The sequence below is a fragment of the Astatotilapia calliptera genome, chromosome 16 (genome assembly GCF_964374335.1).
Source record: "Astatotilapia calliptera chromosome 16, fAstCal68.1, whole genome shotgun sequence".
Taxonomy (NCBI): Eukaryota; Metazoa; Chordata; class Actinopteri; order Cichliformes; family Cichlidae; genus Astatotilapia; species Astatotilapia calliptera.
In genome coordinates this window covers 1,608,913-1,627,955 of record NC_137437.1, presented here as the reverse complement: position 1 = coordinate 1,627,955, position 19,043 = coordinate 1,608,913, and the positions used below count along the sequence as shown (strand labels likewise).

Here is a 19,043-nt window from a genome sequence, read left to right as displayed (position 1 = left end):
GTGTATTACTCGAGATAAATGACCAAATGAGATTTGTACACAGACAGGTACTTACAAAAGAGGCCTCTGGGTGGCGATGATGTAATCTGGTTTCCCATTCTTATACACCAGCCGGGCATTGGCCTGGACCCACTTCCACTGGTTTTCCTTAGTCAGGAGTCTGAACACAGTCAGACCACTCTCTCCAGTCTTCATCACTTTAAACATTGAACACAAACAACTGTTACTCAGAGATAACCTCTGTCCACTATGACAGTCTAAATCTGCATAACACTTTGAAATGAGTTTCCATCGAAAGTTGTCACAAATTATCCACAGCATCTGTGTCCTGCCAGGCTGGACAGGGTGGCAGTGGACTGACTCATTTCACCTTTACTAGTGGGTTATGGTCAAAGACCGTTAATCATGGTCAGGCTTCGTCACTTCTGACCACGTGCCCATCTGTCCACTGAAGTGCACGTGGTGGTGCTGCTCTCATCTCTGATGCTTTGCCCGATCCTCTCTTCAGGCAGCTCTGCAGCTTTGCTCAATCTGTTTACTAATCCCACAGGATTACTTACAAAAGCTGTCTGAACTCTTTGACCAGACCAAACGTCCTCAGCACAGGATTTCCTACATATACTCAGGTTGTTCAGTAGAAAAACCTTTTTGGGTGTGAATGTTGAGCCACCTGCTTTGGTTTAGTGTTTTTCACAGCCTGCTGAGTCGAGAGCTGTGTTTCAATCAAGTCTAAAATCCTGGACTCTTAAACGCACCTTAGAACACACATGCATCAACACTACAATGAGCGGGCGGAGGGAGGTTTGGAGTCTTCTCTCACCCCCGTTCTCTGCAGCCTGCTGGAGCGGGGGGGCTAGGAGGAGGAGTTGGCCGTCCGACTGCGGTCTGGAATGTGGGGCCTCCCTGCTGCTGCGGAGTCGGGGCGGTCTGCCTCTCCCCACCGCAGGGAAAAGGGTAACACCACCTGGGTCTGGGTGCAGTTCCCCCCTCCAGGGGCAAGGGTACCTAGACCCGGTTCGTAGAGTACGCTTGGGGAGTGTGATCGTGTGTACAGCGTCTCTTTATGTCTGTCTCCACTAGGGATGGGTACCGGTGTTCTGACATAAACGGTAGTAACCAGACCGAAAAGCAGCGCACATTTCGGTGCTTTATTTCGGTGCTTTTTTTTTCCTGAGCTGTGATACACTTCTAGCCAATCATTTTACGTTTCCGAGGATAGTAGGCGGGCCCAGGTACGTACGTTCTTTTAGAGCAGAGCTACAGATTAAAAATGCCCAAGGCGAAGCGGTCAAAAGTCTGGCTGTACTTCACAGCAAAATATGCAAACTCAGCAGCAACAAGTGCTTTAAGCTGATACTGTGATACTGTCAAAGGAGGTAACACCTCGAATCTGACGAAACACCTGGCGACGCATAGCGTTTTTTTTAAAAGCCCAGAAATGCGCCGTATTTGATAGCTTGCTGCGAGACCTCACACCGAGCACATCTACTGTGCGTGGGTTGCCAGTTATCGGATCCGGAGTCAGCAACATCCCCCAAGAACCCGAAGAGGAGAGTCCTGGCCCCTAGCCCTGCCAGTGTAGCAGAAATGATGAGGATGATGATGCAGCAGCAGCCGTTCTTCTCTGCATGAGTAGCTTAATGTTGTTCGTGTGTAATTTACGTTGAGTAGGCTAACCACGTTATTACATTAATGCACGTAAGGTGAACTAGCAAACATCATCATAGCTACATGCGGCTGTCCTCTTGTTTGATGGCAGATACTCCCTTCACCCTGGCCAAAAAGGATAAAATGACCAAAGAAAAAGTGGAAAACAGTTAAACATGAGAGGTTTTTGGACAAAGTTTGTGTTTTTTCCATTGTTTAAGCACTGCTTCCAGCCAAGAGTGATACCATATATGCCCCATAGCTGCATCTTTTTACAAAAAACAGGTGAACGAGAGGTTTTTGGACCAATTTTGTGTTCTCCATTCTTTAAGCACCGGTTTGAGCACCGTTTGAGCACCGGCACCATTTCAAAAGTACCGATTTGGCACTGGTATCGGATAAAACCTAAACGATACCCATCCCTAGTCTCCACGTTGGTTGAGTGTGGAGTAAGTGCATATGAGAGCGTGAGGGTGGGAACGGATGTTTGTATCTGTGTGTGCCTGTATGTCTGTGTCTATATGTCAGGTTGGTATCAGACGCCACCTCTCTGGGAAGACTCCAAACTCAATACTCCTACCAACATTAATGACTGTCTAGCTTCTGTTACTAATTGGATCTCTCAAAATTTGCTCCACCCCAACCTTGCCTGAGATCTGTGAGATTAGCTTTTCTGCTAAGGAGATCATTCCCTGCCAGCATCGGGCTGCCGTAATGAATTCTGGGATTGCTTTTCACCAGCACGTTAAATTTAATATAATAAGTCATTCAGTCTTTTACTTTAATTCATAAATATTGCAAACTATATTAAAAGTCGTTGTCCTTCTAGTGCAGAACATTTTCATAATTGGTCTAGTTCAACTCCCACTTCACGTTTATTACTCAGTGCTTCCAAAGTAACTGGCAGGGACCAGGCTGCTAACAAAAACGATTCATGTTGTCCTTGAGCTGCTTCTCTAGACTCCAGGTAGACTTAAAAATGAGAGGTTTAATTTGAATTGTTGTGTGTGTCACAACTGCTGAGAGCTTTTTTAGCTGCTGGCTTTTGTGATTTCCCTCTAGAGAGAACAAAGCTACACAACACGTGTGCAGCTTGGCTTTGCAAGTTACTGGTAGGGTTTCTATATTTCACAGCTTAGTACATTATTCATTTAGTGACATCTGATAATATTTTAGAATTTAGTTAAAAATTAAGTTATTTATTTATTTTTAGCATTTATTATTTTATGACAGTGCAGTGGAGCAGACAGCGGAGGAGGGGTAGAGGGGAAAACATGCAGTATATGGATCGCCTGCTCAGCCCACTGTGGTGTGCTGCTGACCTGATCCTAGAATCATTTTAGGAAGTCAGACTTTGGATCTGTATTCAAGCGGATCATCGATGCCCGGCTGCGAGAAATTGTCACAGTAACGCCCAACCAGTGTGGCTTCGTCAAAGGATGCGGCAGGAGCAGCAGGAGAAGCACCGGGAGAAGACCAAGACCATCCATATGGCCTTCCTCAACCTGGAGAAGGCTTTTGACAGAGTCCCTCATGACCTGATCTGGCACTCTCTGTGATCACACGGGGTCCCTGAGGCCTACGTCGATTTGATCAAGCTCGTGTACAGAAACGTGACCAGCACAGTCAGAAGCCCAGTGGGAACATCGCCACCTTTCAGCATCACCGTGGGCGTGCACCAAGGCTCCGCACTGTCCCCGCTTCTCTTCATCCTCTGCATGGACACCGTGACCGCTGACCTCCAAGCACCCCGCCCTTAGACACTCCTCTATGCCATTGATGTCTTCCTCGCAGATGAATCCCGAATGGAGCTGCAACGCCAAACGCAGCAATGGAAGACACGCCAGAGTGAGTACGGGCTGAGGTTGAACACCAAGAAGACTAAGTACTTAGAAGCCGACCCCCAAACCGACAGCACCATCAGCATCGATGGGGAAGACCTGGCAAAAGTATCTCACTTCAGGTACCTCAGATCGATGATCAGCAATGACGGCAACATCCTGCCAGACGTACGAGCCAGGATTAATGCGGCCTGGATGAAGTGGTGCCAAGTCACTGGTGTCCTGTGCGACCGACGAATACCTGACCACCTCAAGTCAAAGATCTACTTTATGGATCAGCGTGTTGGCCGTCCACCGTAAAGCACGAACAGGCCCTTCACACAATGGAAATGCGGATACTGCGATGGTGCCTGGGCCTGAAACTATGGGACCATGTCATGAACACCGACTTCCGAAAGCGGCTGGGCATCGCATCGATCACGGAGAAGATGCAAGGAGCGCGACTGTGATAGTATGTGGTATGGTATAAGTGACAAAAACTGCAGAAAAGCGGACCCTGCAGAGCGGGAATAACGCTAGGAGGAGGAAGACTTTGGATCTGTACATGTTGAATGTTATGGGTTTTTTTAACTATTCTTTATCCAGTTTTGTAATCGTATACAGCAGTAATTGCAATAGTAGCACACATTAAGACCTTTTTAATTAATTTATGAAATGTCTGAAAGTAAATAAATAATAATTTTTGTAGTTTTAAAGGCTTTTGTAATTTGTTTTACCACATACAGGAAACAGAGCTCGGCAGGCTGCTGGGTTGTGGTAAAATGGAATTTGGGCAGGTGAAGGAGTGAAGTCACGGTCAGGTTTGTCAAGCTGGTAATTCTCTTCAGTATTAAAGCAGACATATAACAGCTCATGTAACCTGCTAAATGGGCTAAATCAGCCGCAGCAGTAGTGCAGGCATGGTAATAACAACATGCCTGCAAAGAACAAACACACCACAGCTTTTCACATCATGAGGGTAACACACAGACACATGCTGAGAGCTCAGGCTTCAGTCTGTTTTACACAATTTCATACAACTTGTTCTTTCCTACTGTTGTGTAATTCCTTTTTTTTTTTCTGTCCCATTTGGTTCTTTAGCCATCAGAATTGTTGTCTGAAGACCAACAAGGAGACCCAATGGATTTACTTTGCCAAATGGATCATTGTGGCATTGCCGTATTGGTCCATTTGATCGACCTTTGTTTTTATTATTTATTATATTTTATTTTCAGATGTTACAGACGGGACAGACATGAGTGAGGGATAGGAAAGGGAGAAAGCCCCCCCGCCCCAATGGCTAGCAGAGAACGGGGGTGTGTGAAGACCCCATACCTCCCTCCTCCCGCTCATGTGTAGTGTTGCTGCATGTTGCTCTAAAGTGCATTTAAAACAAGGGAGAGCATGGTGCTGCTGCCAGAGAGCAGCAGGTGTTAGCACGGCCCCTCCCGAGAACCCTCAATGTCTACATGGATTTAATTCCTGATGTGTAATTCCTGATATTATCCTCGCAGTCACACAGCTCTGGTTATGACCACAGAAGCTCCACCCACCTGCTGATCAAAACTTGTGTTTACACGAGGCAACAAATCAGAAGAACGCCTCGCAGAGAATGGAAATGAGGGATTTTCAGGCACTGCACAGGGCACAAGTGTTCAGCCCCATCTTTGAATGAACTAGACTGTTTTGGTTGACAGCTGGTTTTTGGTTACTTACTTCGGACATGGTTCTCTGCACAGTACAACATATCTGCGGCGTGGATGAACTGATAGCCAGAGCCCCTCACCCGCAGCTCAGCCTCCGTGTACCCCAGCACTATCTTCCCCCTGTACAAAAAACGACCAGAGTTACCTCGGGCAGCTGTTTACAGTTCATTCCACATGTCACTGTAAAGAAAGCAAAAACAAAAAACTATAGTATTATATTTTAGTATAGTCACCCTGTGAAACTTCTACCAGTGTGATGTTGTTTTAGTTTTCTCCATTTTTCTAAAAAATAAAACAACTCCCACCCATCTGACACACCCATGGATCTCATGAAGGAGGATACATATGATCAAAACAGGTACAACACAACTTAACTTAACCTCCGACCTCGCGTCCACATATGTGGACGTCACATTTTGGGTTATTTGGACCAAAATACTCAATTGTGGTCTACAAGGGCCTGATAGCCACTCACGAGGACATTATACTGCTACTGTTCTATTGAAACAAATATCCTCATACGTGGCTCTCATTTTTCTTAGAAACAAAAATTAGATTAAAAAAAATCTGGTAATTCTTTATTTTTACATTCATCAGGTCCCAATCAGCCCAGATATCAAAGAGAAATGAAAAATGCTGCCGTGGAAGAGTTCAGGTCTTAGGAGGTTCAGCATAACTAGTCTGCGGTTTGTCAGCTAGATTTCTTTGTCTCACTTTGAAAATCATTCAACAGAAAATGAGCGATGGCACCTGAAATCTAACATCCAATGAAAATGCTCCACTTTAGCATGTGGCTAACACAAATCTCAAACCGAACTGTACCTCCTAACCCTAACAAACAAACAAACAAACAAACAAACAAACAAACAAACAAACAAACAAACAAACAAACAAACAAACAAACAAACAAACAAACAAACAAACAAACAAACAGACGTGAGGTGTCTCAGTCGAATACAAAGTACTGAAATGTATTTTTACTTTGCGTCACAGGCCATGGGGGTGAAGTCCAGCTTGTGTTTGGTTCTAAAGATCATGTTCTTGGTTCTGATCTCTAGAATGGATGGAGGCTGAAGAGGAGTTGCAATAGCGAATAATGCAAGCAGCGGCGCAGCTTTCCCTCCATTTTCTTGCCACTGGTTCTGCCCATGCAAGAACTTGAGCCTTCCCTGGATATTCAAAGCCTGGAAGTAAGAAAAATAAGCAGTTATCCTTCTGGTAATGGATGTGACTTTGTATTTGTATTAGTAGATGTACTGTTTTTATAACCTGTGAGTACTACAGGTAACTGTAAAGATGGATCTTTGAGGGAAAACCTCAGTGAAGGTGGGCGTTAGCGGGCATGGGGACATGGAAACAGGTAGCAGACGACTCTGATAAAAGTTTGGATTCTTTTCTGGGAAAATGAAGCTCAGGAAACTGCTCGCCTATCAGTTTGAATATTAGTGATCCAGACTGTGAGTAGAAAGGGCTTTGAGGGTTCAGTTAGAGCTGAAAAGTACTACATAAATACCTGTTCATGTCTTTAACCCACCAGGTTTATAAGAATACACAGATACACTCCTACGATAGATGTCTACGTGCAGAGAACGGGAACGTCAAGTCCAGCGTGTTGATGTGTTAGCTCTGGTAAAAATAGAAAATGTCACGTACCAGGAAACCAGAAGAGTTGTCCAAGAGGCAGCGAAAGCGACACACAAAGCTTCTCTCCAGGAAGGACGAGTTCTCCGGGGGCAGTTGCTCCGGGTTGTAGCAGACCACAGATGAGCTACTGTCAAATTCCATCTCTATAAAAACCACAAAGAAAACTGTGGGCAGAGCCATACTTCCATGTGTTGGTGTGTTTGTAATGCAGTGATTCTTGAAGGTCTGAATGGGCATTAGATATTGATTTTCAACCGGGTCCCTTGGGCACAGAGATTTTTAAAATGACAGTAGGTACTCGGGATGATGAGATACTCAAACTTTATACTGGAGAACGTCCGCTCATCTTCTGAGAAACTCTACCTCCATAAGATACAACCTGTTCATTCAACAGGTTCATTTAAATGTTCCTCCAGCTTTGCTTTTTCCTGCCTCAACTTTTTGAGACACATCAAATTCAACATGAGTTGTTATAATGTAGCAAACTGTCCTGGTTTAAAGATTTGATGTTTTCAGAAATGTGTTCCTGAGATTTGCAAATGATTTAAAGAAGAGAGTGCAAACGGTTTCTCGGAGTCCGTCGGTTGTGTCAGGGCCACAGGTCTTAAACACAGTGCTAACACGTAACACATAAGCATTTTAGGCAAGGCAAGGCAAGGCAAGTTTATTTGTATAGCACAATTCAACAACAAGGTGATTCAAAGTGCTTTACAGAGACATTAGAAACAAGAACAAATAAAAAGCATGATTTAAAATTGATTAAAACAAGCAAATAAACTAACTAACTAATTAACAAACAAACAAACAACAGTATATAAAATCAAAACAGATAAAATCAGAACAGTAGATAAAATCAGTAGTTAAATGTAAGTTTTGAAATTTAAGCTTAAAGTGTGGATTTGGTGCTTTATTCAAATGCAGCTGAGAACAGGTGAGTCTTCAACCTGGATTTAAATAAACTGAGTGTTTCAGCTGATCTGAGGCTTTCTGGGAGTTTGTTCCAGATATAAGGAGCATAAAAGCTGAATGCAGCTTCTCCGTGTCTGGTTCTGACTCTGGGAACTGATAAAAGACCGGATCCAGATGACCTGAGGGATCTGGAAGGTTCATACTGGGTCAGGAGGTCATTGATGTATTTTGGTCCTAAACCATTCAGAGCTTTATAGGCCAGCATCAGAACTTTAAAGTCTATCCTCTGACAGACAGGCAGCCAGTGTAAGGACCTCAGAGCTGGACTGATGTGGTCCACTTTTTTGGTCTTAGTGAGGACTCGAGCAGCAGAGTTCTGAATGAGCTGTAGTTGTCTGACTGATTTTTTAGGTAGACCTGTAAAGATGCTGTTACAGTAATCAAGCCTACTAAAGATGAATGCATGGACTAGTTTTTCCAGGTCCTGTTGAGACATCAGATCTTTTATCCTTGATATATTCTTGAGGTGATAGTAAGCTGACTTTGTTATTGTCTTAATGTGTTTTTCTAAGTTTAGGTCTGCATCCATCACTACACCCAAATTTCTCGCCTGGTTTGTGGTTTTTAGATGTATAGATTGAAGTTCTCTGGTGACCTGTAATCGTTTTTCTTTGGTGCCAAAGACTATTACCTCAGTTTTGTTTTTGTTTAGTTGGAGAAAATTGTGGCACAACCAGTCATTGATTTCCTCAATGCATTTACCAAGAGCCTGTACAGGGCCTCGGTCTCCTGGTGACATTGTGATATATATTTGTGTGTCATCTGCATAGCTGTGATAGTTTATTTTGTTGTTCTTTATAATCTGTGCCAGTGGGAGCATGTAGATGTTAAACAGAAGGGGTCCCAAGATGGAACCTTGGGGCACTCCACATGTGATACTTGTCTGCTCAGATGTGAAGTTACCTATTGATACAAAGTATTTCCTGTTTTCTACGTATGTTTTGAACCAGTTTAGTACAGTTCCTGAAAGACCTGTCCAGTTCTCCAGTCGTTTGAGTAATATGTTGTGGTCAACTGTATCAAATGCTGCACTGAGATCCAGTAAAACTAGGACTGACATTTTTCCACTGTCTGTATTCAGACATATGTCATTAAACACTTTGGTCAGAGCGGTTTCAGTGCTGTGGTTCTGTCTAAAACCTGACTGGAAGGCATCGTAGCAATTATTCTGTTTTAAGAAGTAACTGAGCTGTTGAGAAACTGCTTTTTCAATGATCTTACTTAAAAACGGGAGATTTGAGATCGGCCTGTAGTTGTTCATTTGTGTCTTGTCAAGATTGTCCTTTTTCAGTATAGGTTTGATTACAGCAGTTTTTAGTGATTCTGGAAACACACCTGATAATAAAGAAAAGTTGACGATCTGTAACAGGTCTGACTCTAAAGTCTTTGAGACCTTTTTGAAAAAACTTGTTGGCAGGACATCTAAACAGCAGGAGGAGGAGTTCAGTTGACCTAAGATGTCCTCCAGGTCTTTGCTGTTAATAGGGTCAAACTGTTTGATGGTGTTTAAACAGTTTTTTGGTGGACACAGTACATATCCTGGATCTGCTGTTGATGTACCAATTGCTTGTCTAATTTTTTGGATTTTTTCAGTGAAGAATTTGGCAAAGTCATTGCAGGCCATGGTTGAATGAAGTTCAGCTGCCACTGACACAGGAGGGTTTGTTAGCCTGTCAACTGTAGAAAATAAGACCCGAGCATTATGGCTGTTTTTAGTGATGATGTCAGAGAAGTAGGACCTCCTTGCACTCCTCAGTTGTAAATTATAATTGTGAAGTTTCTCTTTATAAATGTCATAATGAACCTGGAGGTTTGTTTTTCTCCATCTGCGCTCAGCTTTCCTACACTCTCTTTTTTCATTTTTCACCAGTGTGGAGTTTCTCCATGGAGACTTTTTCCTTCCAGAGATAACCTTCACCTTAATGGGAGCAATAGTGTCCATTACATTTAACATGTTAGCATTGAAGCTATTGACGAGCTCATTGACTGACCCTCTGGGCAGGTCAGGTGTTAATGGGAAGACCTGGTTAAAAATTGCACTACTGTGTTCAGTTATACACCGTTTTGTGATCACTGTTGTTGATATATTTGTGTGGGCTGAGATTTTACTTTCAAAGAAAACACAGTAATGATCAGACACGCCCACATCAGACACAGTAACCTTTGAAATGCTCAGGCCTTTGGAGATCAGTAGGTCAAGAGTGTGTCCTCTATTATGTGTGGCCTCTGTTACATGCTGAGTCAGCCCAAAGTTGCCCAGAGTGTTACTCAGGTCTTTAGTCCCTTTGTCCTGAGGGTTGTCCACATGAATGTTAAAATCCCCAGCAATAATTACACAGTCAAAATCAACACAGATCACAGACAGCAGTTCACTGAGGTCATTAAAAAAGTCTGTGCAGTATTTGGGAGGCCTGTAAACATTAAGAAACACAACTTTGGATGGGGCCTTCAGCTGTAAAGCCACATATTCAAAAGACTGAAAACTTCCAGGAGATAGCTGCTTACATTGAAATGATTCATTAAATAAGACAGCAACCCCTCCTCCTCTCCTGCTCACCCTGGCCTCACTGATAAAACTGTAGTTAGGAGGGGTCGTCTCGATGAGAACAGCTCCACTGTTACTTTGGTCCAACCAAGTTTCAGTTAGAAACATAAAATCAAGGCTGTGCTCAATGATTAAATCATTAATTAAAAATGTTTTCCCAGCTAGAGATCTAATGTTTAATAAAGCCAACTTAAGTGTTTTAGAGGTATTACTTGTCCCCTCGTGTTTGGGAGCAGTCTGTGGCACACAAGGTATGTTTACTATGTTTAAAGATCTTTTAGAGTGCAGCTCTCTGTGTTTTGACCAGGCCACATGTCTCCTTCTGTCACCTAAAAGTACAGAAATTTTAAAACCTCCTAGTAAACAGGGTCCCAGCTTCTCCTGGGAAAAGTCACCACTGCCATAATCCTCGCAGCCCGGACCCTCCACACATCACACATCAGACTGTGGAGACAGAGCATGAAGAGGAACTAAGGGGGGCGAGGCTGGGCAATGTGACTTCGATTGCTCTGTTGAGGGTGGGGCTCGATGGCGAACCTTTGGCCGCTCTGGTGGGGGGTTTATGGGGGACAAAAAGGGATTGGGACGGGGGGTAGATCTGAGCCCAGCATTGACCCGCTCCATCATCTCCTCAGTGAATTTCAAGTGTGGGGAGGAGGGAGAAAGGGAGGGGGAGGAGGGTGATGGCCTGTCAGGGGTTTGGGGGACTGGGGAAGGTCGTGGTCCCTTGTCCTGGTCGTTGGTGTTGTTGAGAGAGTTGGAGGCAAATAGGGACCCCTCTTCTTGCCTTAGATGTCTCTCCTTTCTGAGGCTCTTCCTCAGATGCCATGGATGTCTCTCCTTTCTGAGGCTCTTCCTCAGATGCCATGGATGTCTCTCCTTTCTGAGGCTCTTCCCGGGTGGGGGCAAATGGAGCTCCTCCTCAAGGTTTCTGCTGGGCTTTGTCTGTTCTTGGAGTACTGTTTGTTCCTCTTTATGAGATAACTCCTCGTTTATCTCAGCCTTGGCACCAAGCACGGATGGATGACGTATGAAATAAAACAAGTTGGAGGTGAACAGTTTCACCCCTGACTTGTTAAAATTAAATCCATTTGCTTTGAACAGATGCCTGCGTTCCCAAAAAATATTAAAGTTGTTGATAAAATGCACTGAGTGGTCAGCACATGCTGATATAAGCCATTTATTCAGTGTAAACAACCTGCTGAATCTCTCGTCTCCTCCTCTGACCGGCGGTACAGGTCCACTGATGAATACAGCTGCATTCAGAGAGTTTACAGTATTTAATAATCCAGTAAAGTCCCGTTTCAGAACCTCCGACTGTTGTTTGGACACATCGTTTGACCCTGTATGCAGAACAATGTTTGTCACAGTTGGATATTCATCTGCAATTTGAAGAATTCTCTCCTTCAGGTTGTTGACCATATCGTTAGGAAAGCAGAGGACTTTAGTGTTCTTACCGCACATCCTTTTAAAACACAAACACACTTCACCTCATAAGCCACAGTGAAGATCACAGGGTCATGTGATCTGACCCGAGGCTGTTCTTACAGCTTAAACCATCTGATACTGACATCCAAATGTTCATGGTTGTGTTCATGTGGACAGCAGTGGAAGGTCAAAAACAAAGACTTTCATATTTGAGTCTTTAAGAAGTTCACAAATAATATTCAGTTAGATGATGGCAAAGATAATATTGAAAGATTTGCAGAATCTGGGGAAATCTGCAAGTTTTGGGTCCAACATTGTAACAAACACAATGCCGTTGAAATAACTCTCACAGTTGCAAAGGTAAGTTAAAACTTTACCAAGCAAAGACAGAGTAAAAAAGAAAAACGAGGTTGAGAAACTGGGAAAAGCCTTTGAGGGTAAAGGGCTCTGTAGTAAAGGAGTGTGTGTGCTGAGCTGTCATACAGGAATGACAGCACGTGTGGGGTGAGATCACCTTTGGGGGATGTTGGATCAGGAGGATTCAAAGCCCAGTCCAGGTTTCTTCTGAGCTCCTGCTGGTCCTCCGTGTGGACCAGTTCATACACACTCTGGTGCATGACATCAGTCTGAGAGAGAAAAAGAGACATTTATAAGCTTTTTAAAAACGTAACCTGATTCTAATTCTTTATTTTCCTCAACCTCATTGTTTGTTGATCTGTTGACGTGCAACGGTGTTGGTAGTGTGTAAAGACTGTAGGTTGTGTGAGTCTGACTATGTGAAGTGATCTGAATGTGAATCTATGCTGCTGCTGTTGTAAACATCTGTTGTGCCTCGTCATAGTAGTTACATGGAGACTAGCATCTTCACTGAGTAACACACTTAATGCTACCAGTAAACTAAAAGCACACATTAGGTGATGTAATGGTTTCAACTTTAGTCTAAGAGAAGTTAAAGAATAAAACAAACCTGCTTACACTCTGTGTGCGGTCGACACAGCACTTCTTTTATTTTTATTTTTTGCAAATATTTTTATTGAAATAAGAAAACAGTACTTGCAGTTACCGAAATACAATTGACCTTTCTTCATTTTCCTAAGTAAATATACTTATATATACATTAGGGGTGCAACGATATTCGTATCGATATTGAACCGTTCGATACAGTGCTTTCGGTTCGGTACGCATATGTATCGAACAATACAACATTTGTAATTTATTTGATCAACTTTCCTTCCGACGATGCTGTCTGTGTTGAGCGCTCAGTGAATCTGCGTTCGACTACTCCGCCTAGGCTGCACTGTCGAGCGCAGATCCACTGAGCGCTCAACACAGACAGCATAGTCAGAAGGAAGAGCGCAGGGCAAGCTAGCAAGACACATGGACCTCCCCCACCCTCATTCAGATCTGGCGTTTGGAATTATTTTGGTTTTCATGTGACGTATGACCCTGAAGGTAAGCGAGTCATGGACTAAAGTAAAACAGTATGTTGGATGTGCCATGCAATGCTCAATTACATGGGTGGGAACTAGTGTGTTAGCGCAGTTAGCTCGTTAACGTGTTGGCCGTCTAGCCCCATGCACGGGGCGATCGGCGTTAGCTCGTTAACGGAGATTTGCCGTGTTGTGGCGTTAAGGTCATTTCAACGAGATTAACCTGAAAGCACTAGTGGGAACACAACGAATATGACTGCACATTTACGCCGACATCATCCTAGTGCAAAGACAAAAACAACAAGCATGCTACTAACTTTAGCCGAGTCATTTAGACAGCTGTTAGCACAGGATTCTCCTTATGCTGCTGAGAATATAGCCCAGAAGAAGCGGATAGTATAGCTTTTATTTTGGAAAGAGACATTTCTCTGTAATAAACTCTCTTTTCCAAAGATGAGTGATTCCTCAATCAGATACAGGGCTCGCAATATCGCTAGCCCGACGTCCTGGAGCTAGCGGTTTTTTTCAGTCGGGCTACCAAAATCTATCTCTTCCCTGCCCGTCGGGCTATTGTAGGAAGGAAAAATATATGTCAATGCTTTTGCATTCTTTCAGAAATGTAGCGGATCGCTAGCTCCGGGACGTCGGGCTAGCGATATTGCAAGCCCTGTATCTGATTGAGGAATCACTCATCTTTGGAAAAGAGAGTTTATTACAGAGAAATGGCTCTTTCCAAAATAAAAGCTATACTATCCGCTTCTTCTGGGCTATATTCTCAGCAGCATATTAAACATATCAGGTCTCCATAAGGAGAATCCTGTGCTAACAGCTGTCTAAATGACTCGGCTAAAGTTAGTAGCATGCTTGTTGTTTTTGTCTTTGCACTAGGATGATAGCGGTGTAAATGTGCAGTCATATTCGTTGTGTTCCCACTAGTGCTTTCAGGTTAATCTCGTTGAAATGACCTTAACGCCACAACACGGCAAATCTCCGTTAACGAGCTACCGCCGATCGCTCCGTGCATGGGGCTAGACAGCCAACACGTTAACGAGCTAACTGCGCTAACACACTAGTTCACACCAATGTAATTGAGCATTGAATGGCACATCCGACACACTGTTTTACTTTAGTCCATGACTCGCTTACCTTCAGGGTCATACGTCACATGAAAACCAAAATAATTCCAAACGCCAGATCTGAATGAGAGTGGGGGAGGTCCATGTTGCTGAGAGGTTAACTTCTGTCTCGCTAGCTTGCCCTGTGCTCTTCCTCCTGACTATGCTGTCTGTGTTGAGCGCTCAGTGGATCTGCGCTCGACAGTGCAGCCTAGGCGGAGTAGTCGAACACAGATTCACTGAGCGCTCAACACAGACAGCATCGTCAGAAGGAAAATTGATAAAATAAATTACAAATGTTGTATTGTTCGATACATATGCGTACCGAACCGAAAGCACTGTATCGAACGGTTCAATATCGATACGAATATCGTTGCACCCCTAGCGTTTAGGTGCACCAGGTCTGTCCAGCGTCCTCCCCCGCCACCTGATCCAACTCACCACCAGGTGGTGATCAGTTGACAGCTCAGCCCCTCTCTTTACTCGAGTGTCCAGAACATATGGTCGCAGGTCTGCTGATACGATTACAAAATCGATCATCGACCTACGGCCTAGAGCGTCCTGGTGCCACGTGCACTTATGGACACTCTTATGTTCGAACAGGGTGTTCGTTATGGCCAAACTGTGGTTAGCACAGAAGTCCAATAACAGAGCACCGCTCGGGTTCAGATCAGGGAGGCCGTTCCTCCCAATCACGCCCCTCCAGGTCTCGCTGTCGTTACCCACGTGAGTATTGAAGTCTCCCAGCAGGACAACAGAGTCTCCAGGTGGAGCACCCTCCAGCACCCCCCCCAGGGACTCTAAGAAGGCTGGGTACTCTGAACTGCCACTCGGCGCATAAGCGCAGATAACAGTCAGGACCCGTTCCCCGACCCTAAGGCGCAGGGAACAAACCCTCTCGTCCACCGGGAAAAACCCCAAAGTACCGGCAGCAAGCCGAGGAGATATTAGAATACCCACCCCAGCCCGCTGCCTCTCACCAGGGACAACTCCAGACTGAGACAGAGTCCAGCCCCTCTCCAGGAGACTGGTTCAAGAGCCCAAGCCATGTGTAGAGGTGAGCCCGACTATATCTAGCCGGTACCTCTCAACCTCACGCACTAACTCAGGCTCCTTCTCCACCAGAGAGGTGACATTCCATGTCCCTATTGCCAGTCTTGGCAGCCGGGGGTCAGTCCGCCAGGGCCTCCGCTCCTGGCCGCCACCCGGCACACAATATATATATATATATATATATATATATTTTTTTTTTTTTCTTTTTTTTATTGTTTTTTAACTTTATTGCTATGTCTATTACTATGTGCATATTAGTATTGTACAGCACTTTGGTCTACCAGGTGTGTTTTTAAAGTGCTATATAAATAAATAAATGATGATGATGATGATGATGATGATTAATGAGAATGGCCACTCCTCTAGCCTTCGAATTAAAAATTGGGTGAAAGACCTGACCTACCCAAGGGCAATATAACCTATAATCATCCTTAATGCGAAGATGAGTCTCCTGTAAAAATGCTATGTCAGAATTTAGACGTATCAAGTGAGTAAAAACCTTAAATCTCTTAACAGGGCTACCCATACCTCTGATATTCCAACTAATGAACCTAAGAGGCATGCCTGACCCAGCAATGCTGGGGTCTATATTGCCATTAACCATTCATAAAAAGGAAGAAGAAAAAGACCAAACCAAAATGCCAGTGGCCATGAAGAGCCGAAATGGGACAGCCACCCCCCTCCCCCCAACCCCCCCCCCCCCCCCCAACCCAACCCTGAACACAAATACACAGCTTGGAGAAGATTGTGCCGGACTGGTCCGAAGTTCAAGTATATATTACATGATTCAGTTTCATTAATTAACAAAGAAAATAAAAGGAACCAGCACACCAACAGTACAATAACTAGCACAACGGCCTAAGAAAACAATGCACAGGTGGCGTTAAACCTAAGGAGAGCGTGAACCCTTAGCAGCATTATAGCATCAAACTGAGGGGCTATCGAGGCTCACCCAGAGATCAAAGTTTTGACATAATCACTGGCCTCCTCTGCTGAAACAAAGTCCTTCTCGACACCCTTATATGTGATGCGTAGTCGCGCTGGATGAAGCAGGCCATACCGAACACCTTCAATGCCACGGAGTTGCTGCCTGACCGAGCCCGTGCCACCCTGGCGGTGTAGTCGGGGAAGACTGAGATGGTCTCCAACTTTAATCTGTCGGCGTTCTCTAGCACGTCGTAAAATGTCAACACAGTCAGTGTGGTAATGAAACCTGCATACAATGGCTCGTGGACGGCGGGCTTAGGTGCGGGCTGGAGAGTCCTGTGCGAACGATCCAAAAGCGGCTCCTTTCCCAGATCAAATGCTTCTTTTAGCAGGGAGGCTACGGCAGCAGTGGTGCATGTGTCAGGGCCCTGCGGTACTCCCACTATCCTAACACTGTTGCGCCGCGACCTGGACTCCAAGTCTTCACACGTATTTTCCAGCTTGGCTACATGAGCTGTGAGGCCCTTGATAGTGTTTCTCATCTCAGCTATATCATCAGAGCAGACAGTAAGTGCGTGCTCCATCTCCTTCACCGTACCTTTTAGCTCAGACATGGTAGCGTCATTGGCAGCTTTATCGATCGCCAGCTGCGTCTTCACAGCCTGCAGGTCGAACTTAATGGTAGACAAAGCATCACCCAGAGTGTCCTGAAGTTCCTTTTTAAAGATGTCGGCGATATCTTTCCTCAGCCAGCAACTCGACCTTGAGAGCTTCAATACCAGGATTAGCTTGGCACGAGGGGGGCTTTGCAGGAGACGACGGCTCACTCGAGGGTGTGGTTGCGGTTTGCAAACTAGGCCTCAGTTGTGTTTGAATAGTACTGCGGGTTTTAACATTTTTTGCTGCCATTTTACGCAGGCCCGAGTAAAACTTCTCAACAAAACAATCCACAAACCAAAACAGGACTGGAAATATGGCCGAAAAGCGCGAATGAATAACAACTTAATCGAAATCGGCGGGAGCTCCCAGACTCGCGTCCCACTCCATCAAAGCTCAACCAGAAGTCCCAAAGCACTTCTTTTAAACAGAGTTCCTTGTTTTCTATAATATAGAACCCTGATTATATGCCACAGATGCATTTTTATTACATTTTTGTTGTCACAGAAGTTCTACTATTAGATATAATAATGGTGCAAGCTCCACCTGTACATAGTGCTTAAAAGCTGGACGTAACACTGTGCGAGCAGTGGTGCAGAGACGTGCTGTGCACTGCAGGATGCTGTTGTGGCCGCTGGTTTCTACAAAAGGCCAAGCTATAAATAGGTCTTTCTGCAGCTGCCTGTGACCCTAGCATGCAGGGACTATACTAATGGATCGACGCAGACCCCCGTGTTGCTGCCGCCAGTTGTTGCACGCAAGCAACGCATTTATCAGCTGATGAAGCAGAGCCTCTAACACCTGTAAAATTACTACTTTTGTATTTCAATACAATATAAAATATTGAATAAATCGTTAGAACCCAGGACCTACTTAATGCCACCATGTCACAATGACACCCATTTAGAACCTGTCACCTCCCTAAATGCTAAGCTACTCTGGCTTCTGGTTCTCAGTAGTGAGGAATGACAATCAATGGATGTAATTAGAGTGAAAAACAGACTGATACCTGATGGAAGCCCAGATAGTCCTGAATGGTGTGAGAGGAGTAGAAGATGGTCCCACTGGCAGTGATAACCAGGATGAATCCATTGAGAGCCTGTTAAAGCAGATGCACAGACAGTGACACGGTTCATTACTGTGCTTTCATCCGTGTGCTGCAGCATCTGACTGTCATCAGCCAACATGATCATAATGATGTGACTTTAACTAGAGGATATACATTGACGAACAACAGGTACAACAATATGTTCTATTTTTCCCTTTTCGTTCATTTCCATCTAACAACATTTTAGTCAGACAGTGGGAGGTGGAATAAACGTGGATCTGAGGTTGTGGTTTGGGGGGGCCCTCTGTGAGGACTGGTGCTGGCTCTCTGGCTGTGCAGACCTCCAAAGAAACTGTCCTGCATGAGGAGCAATGACTGAGCGTGACAACAGTCTTGACGATTACAGTGAATGTACGCTGTATTGAAAAAAGTACAGTATTAGCTTGTCTGCATTCACAAACATTCAAACCTAAGATATGCTTTTGTTAATTGATCGTTTTTAATATGATGTTTGCAGCTACAACAGTGAGAGCTCCAGTTTTTGGCTCGCGGTATCCCAAAGGTGTTCTGGGTTGAGGTCATGACTTTTTTCTAGGGATAGACAGAATCCAATATACAGCATCGGTCCGATCCTGACCTAAATTACTGGATCGGATATTGGGGAGAAAAAAAATATAATCCGATCCATTAAATATCACAAAAGAGCCTCAGAAAACTTGCAACATGGCGTAACCCAGGTAGTGACCTCAGCACGTCGGAGCAGTATGCGTCACGTGACAGAGCGGCTGTTGTGTGCGAGACCTGTCAGCAGTCTGGAGTTCACACTGAAAGCATTTGGAGCCGCGCTACGTCCTGCCAAACCAGGTGTTGTACCAAGGTAGGGATTCCCGAGAAAACCTGCCCCGCCCCCGCTGCGAGCACCCGCCGGACACAGAGTGGGATCCAGTTCACTCCGCCTCCATTACAGACAATTAGACGTGGAAGTAGTGATGTTTGAGTTTTGTGAAAAAGTGAAAATGAGTGTCGTTATCTTACCATTCAGTTTGAGGGTTCA

At 44.6% G+C, this 19,043-nt stretch overlaps 1 protein-coding gene across 4 annotated transcripts in view; it reads right to left on the bottom strand.

Annotated features, from left to right (window-relative positions):
- LOC113007704 (aryl hydrocarbon receptor-like) overlaps positions 1 to 19,043 on the bottom strand; it is a 57,896-nt gene that overhangs the window by 15,819 nt on the left and 23,034 nt on the right. For all 4 annotated transcript variants that reach the window (XR_013902290.1, XM_026144558.2, XM_026144557.2 and 1 more), the window contains exons 4-9: positions 17,951 to 18,040; positions 12,274 to 12,385; positions 6,827 to 6,960; positions 6,155 to 6,357; positions 5,184 to 5,293; positions 56 to 197 (exon numbers count right to left, since the gene is read on the bottom strand). Coding sequence is in view for 3 of the 4 variants with exons in the window: in XM_026144558.2 (XP_026000343.1) it covers positions 56 to 197; positions 5,184 to 5,293; positions 6,155 to 6,357; positions 6,827 to 6,960; positions 12,274 to 12,385; positions 17,951 to 18,040 (791 nt within the window). In the remaining variant the exon portion in view is untranslated. The remainder of the gene's footprint in view (positions 1 to 55; positions 198 to 5,183; positions 5,294 to 6,154; positions 6,358 to 6,826; positions 6,961 to 12,273; positions 12,386 to 17,950; positions 18,041 to 19,043) is intronic.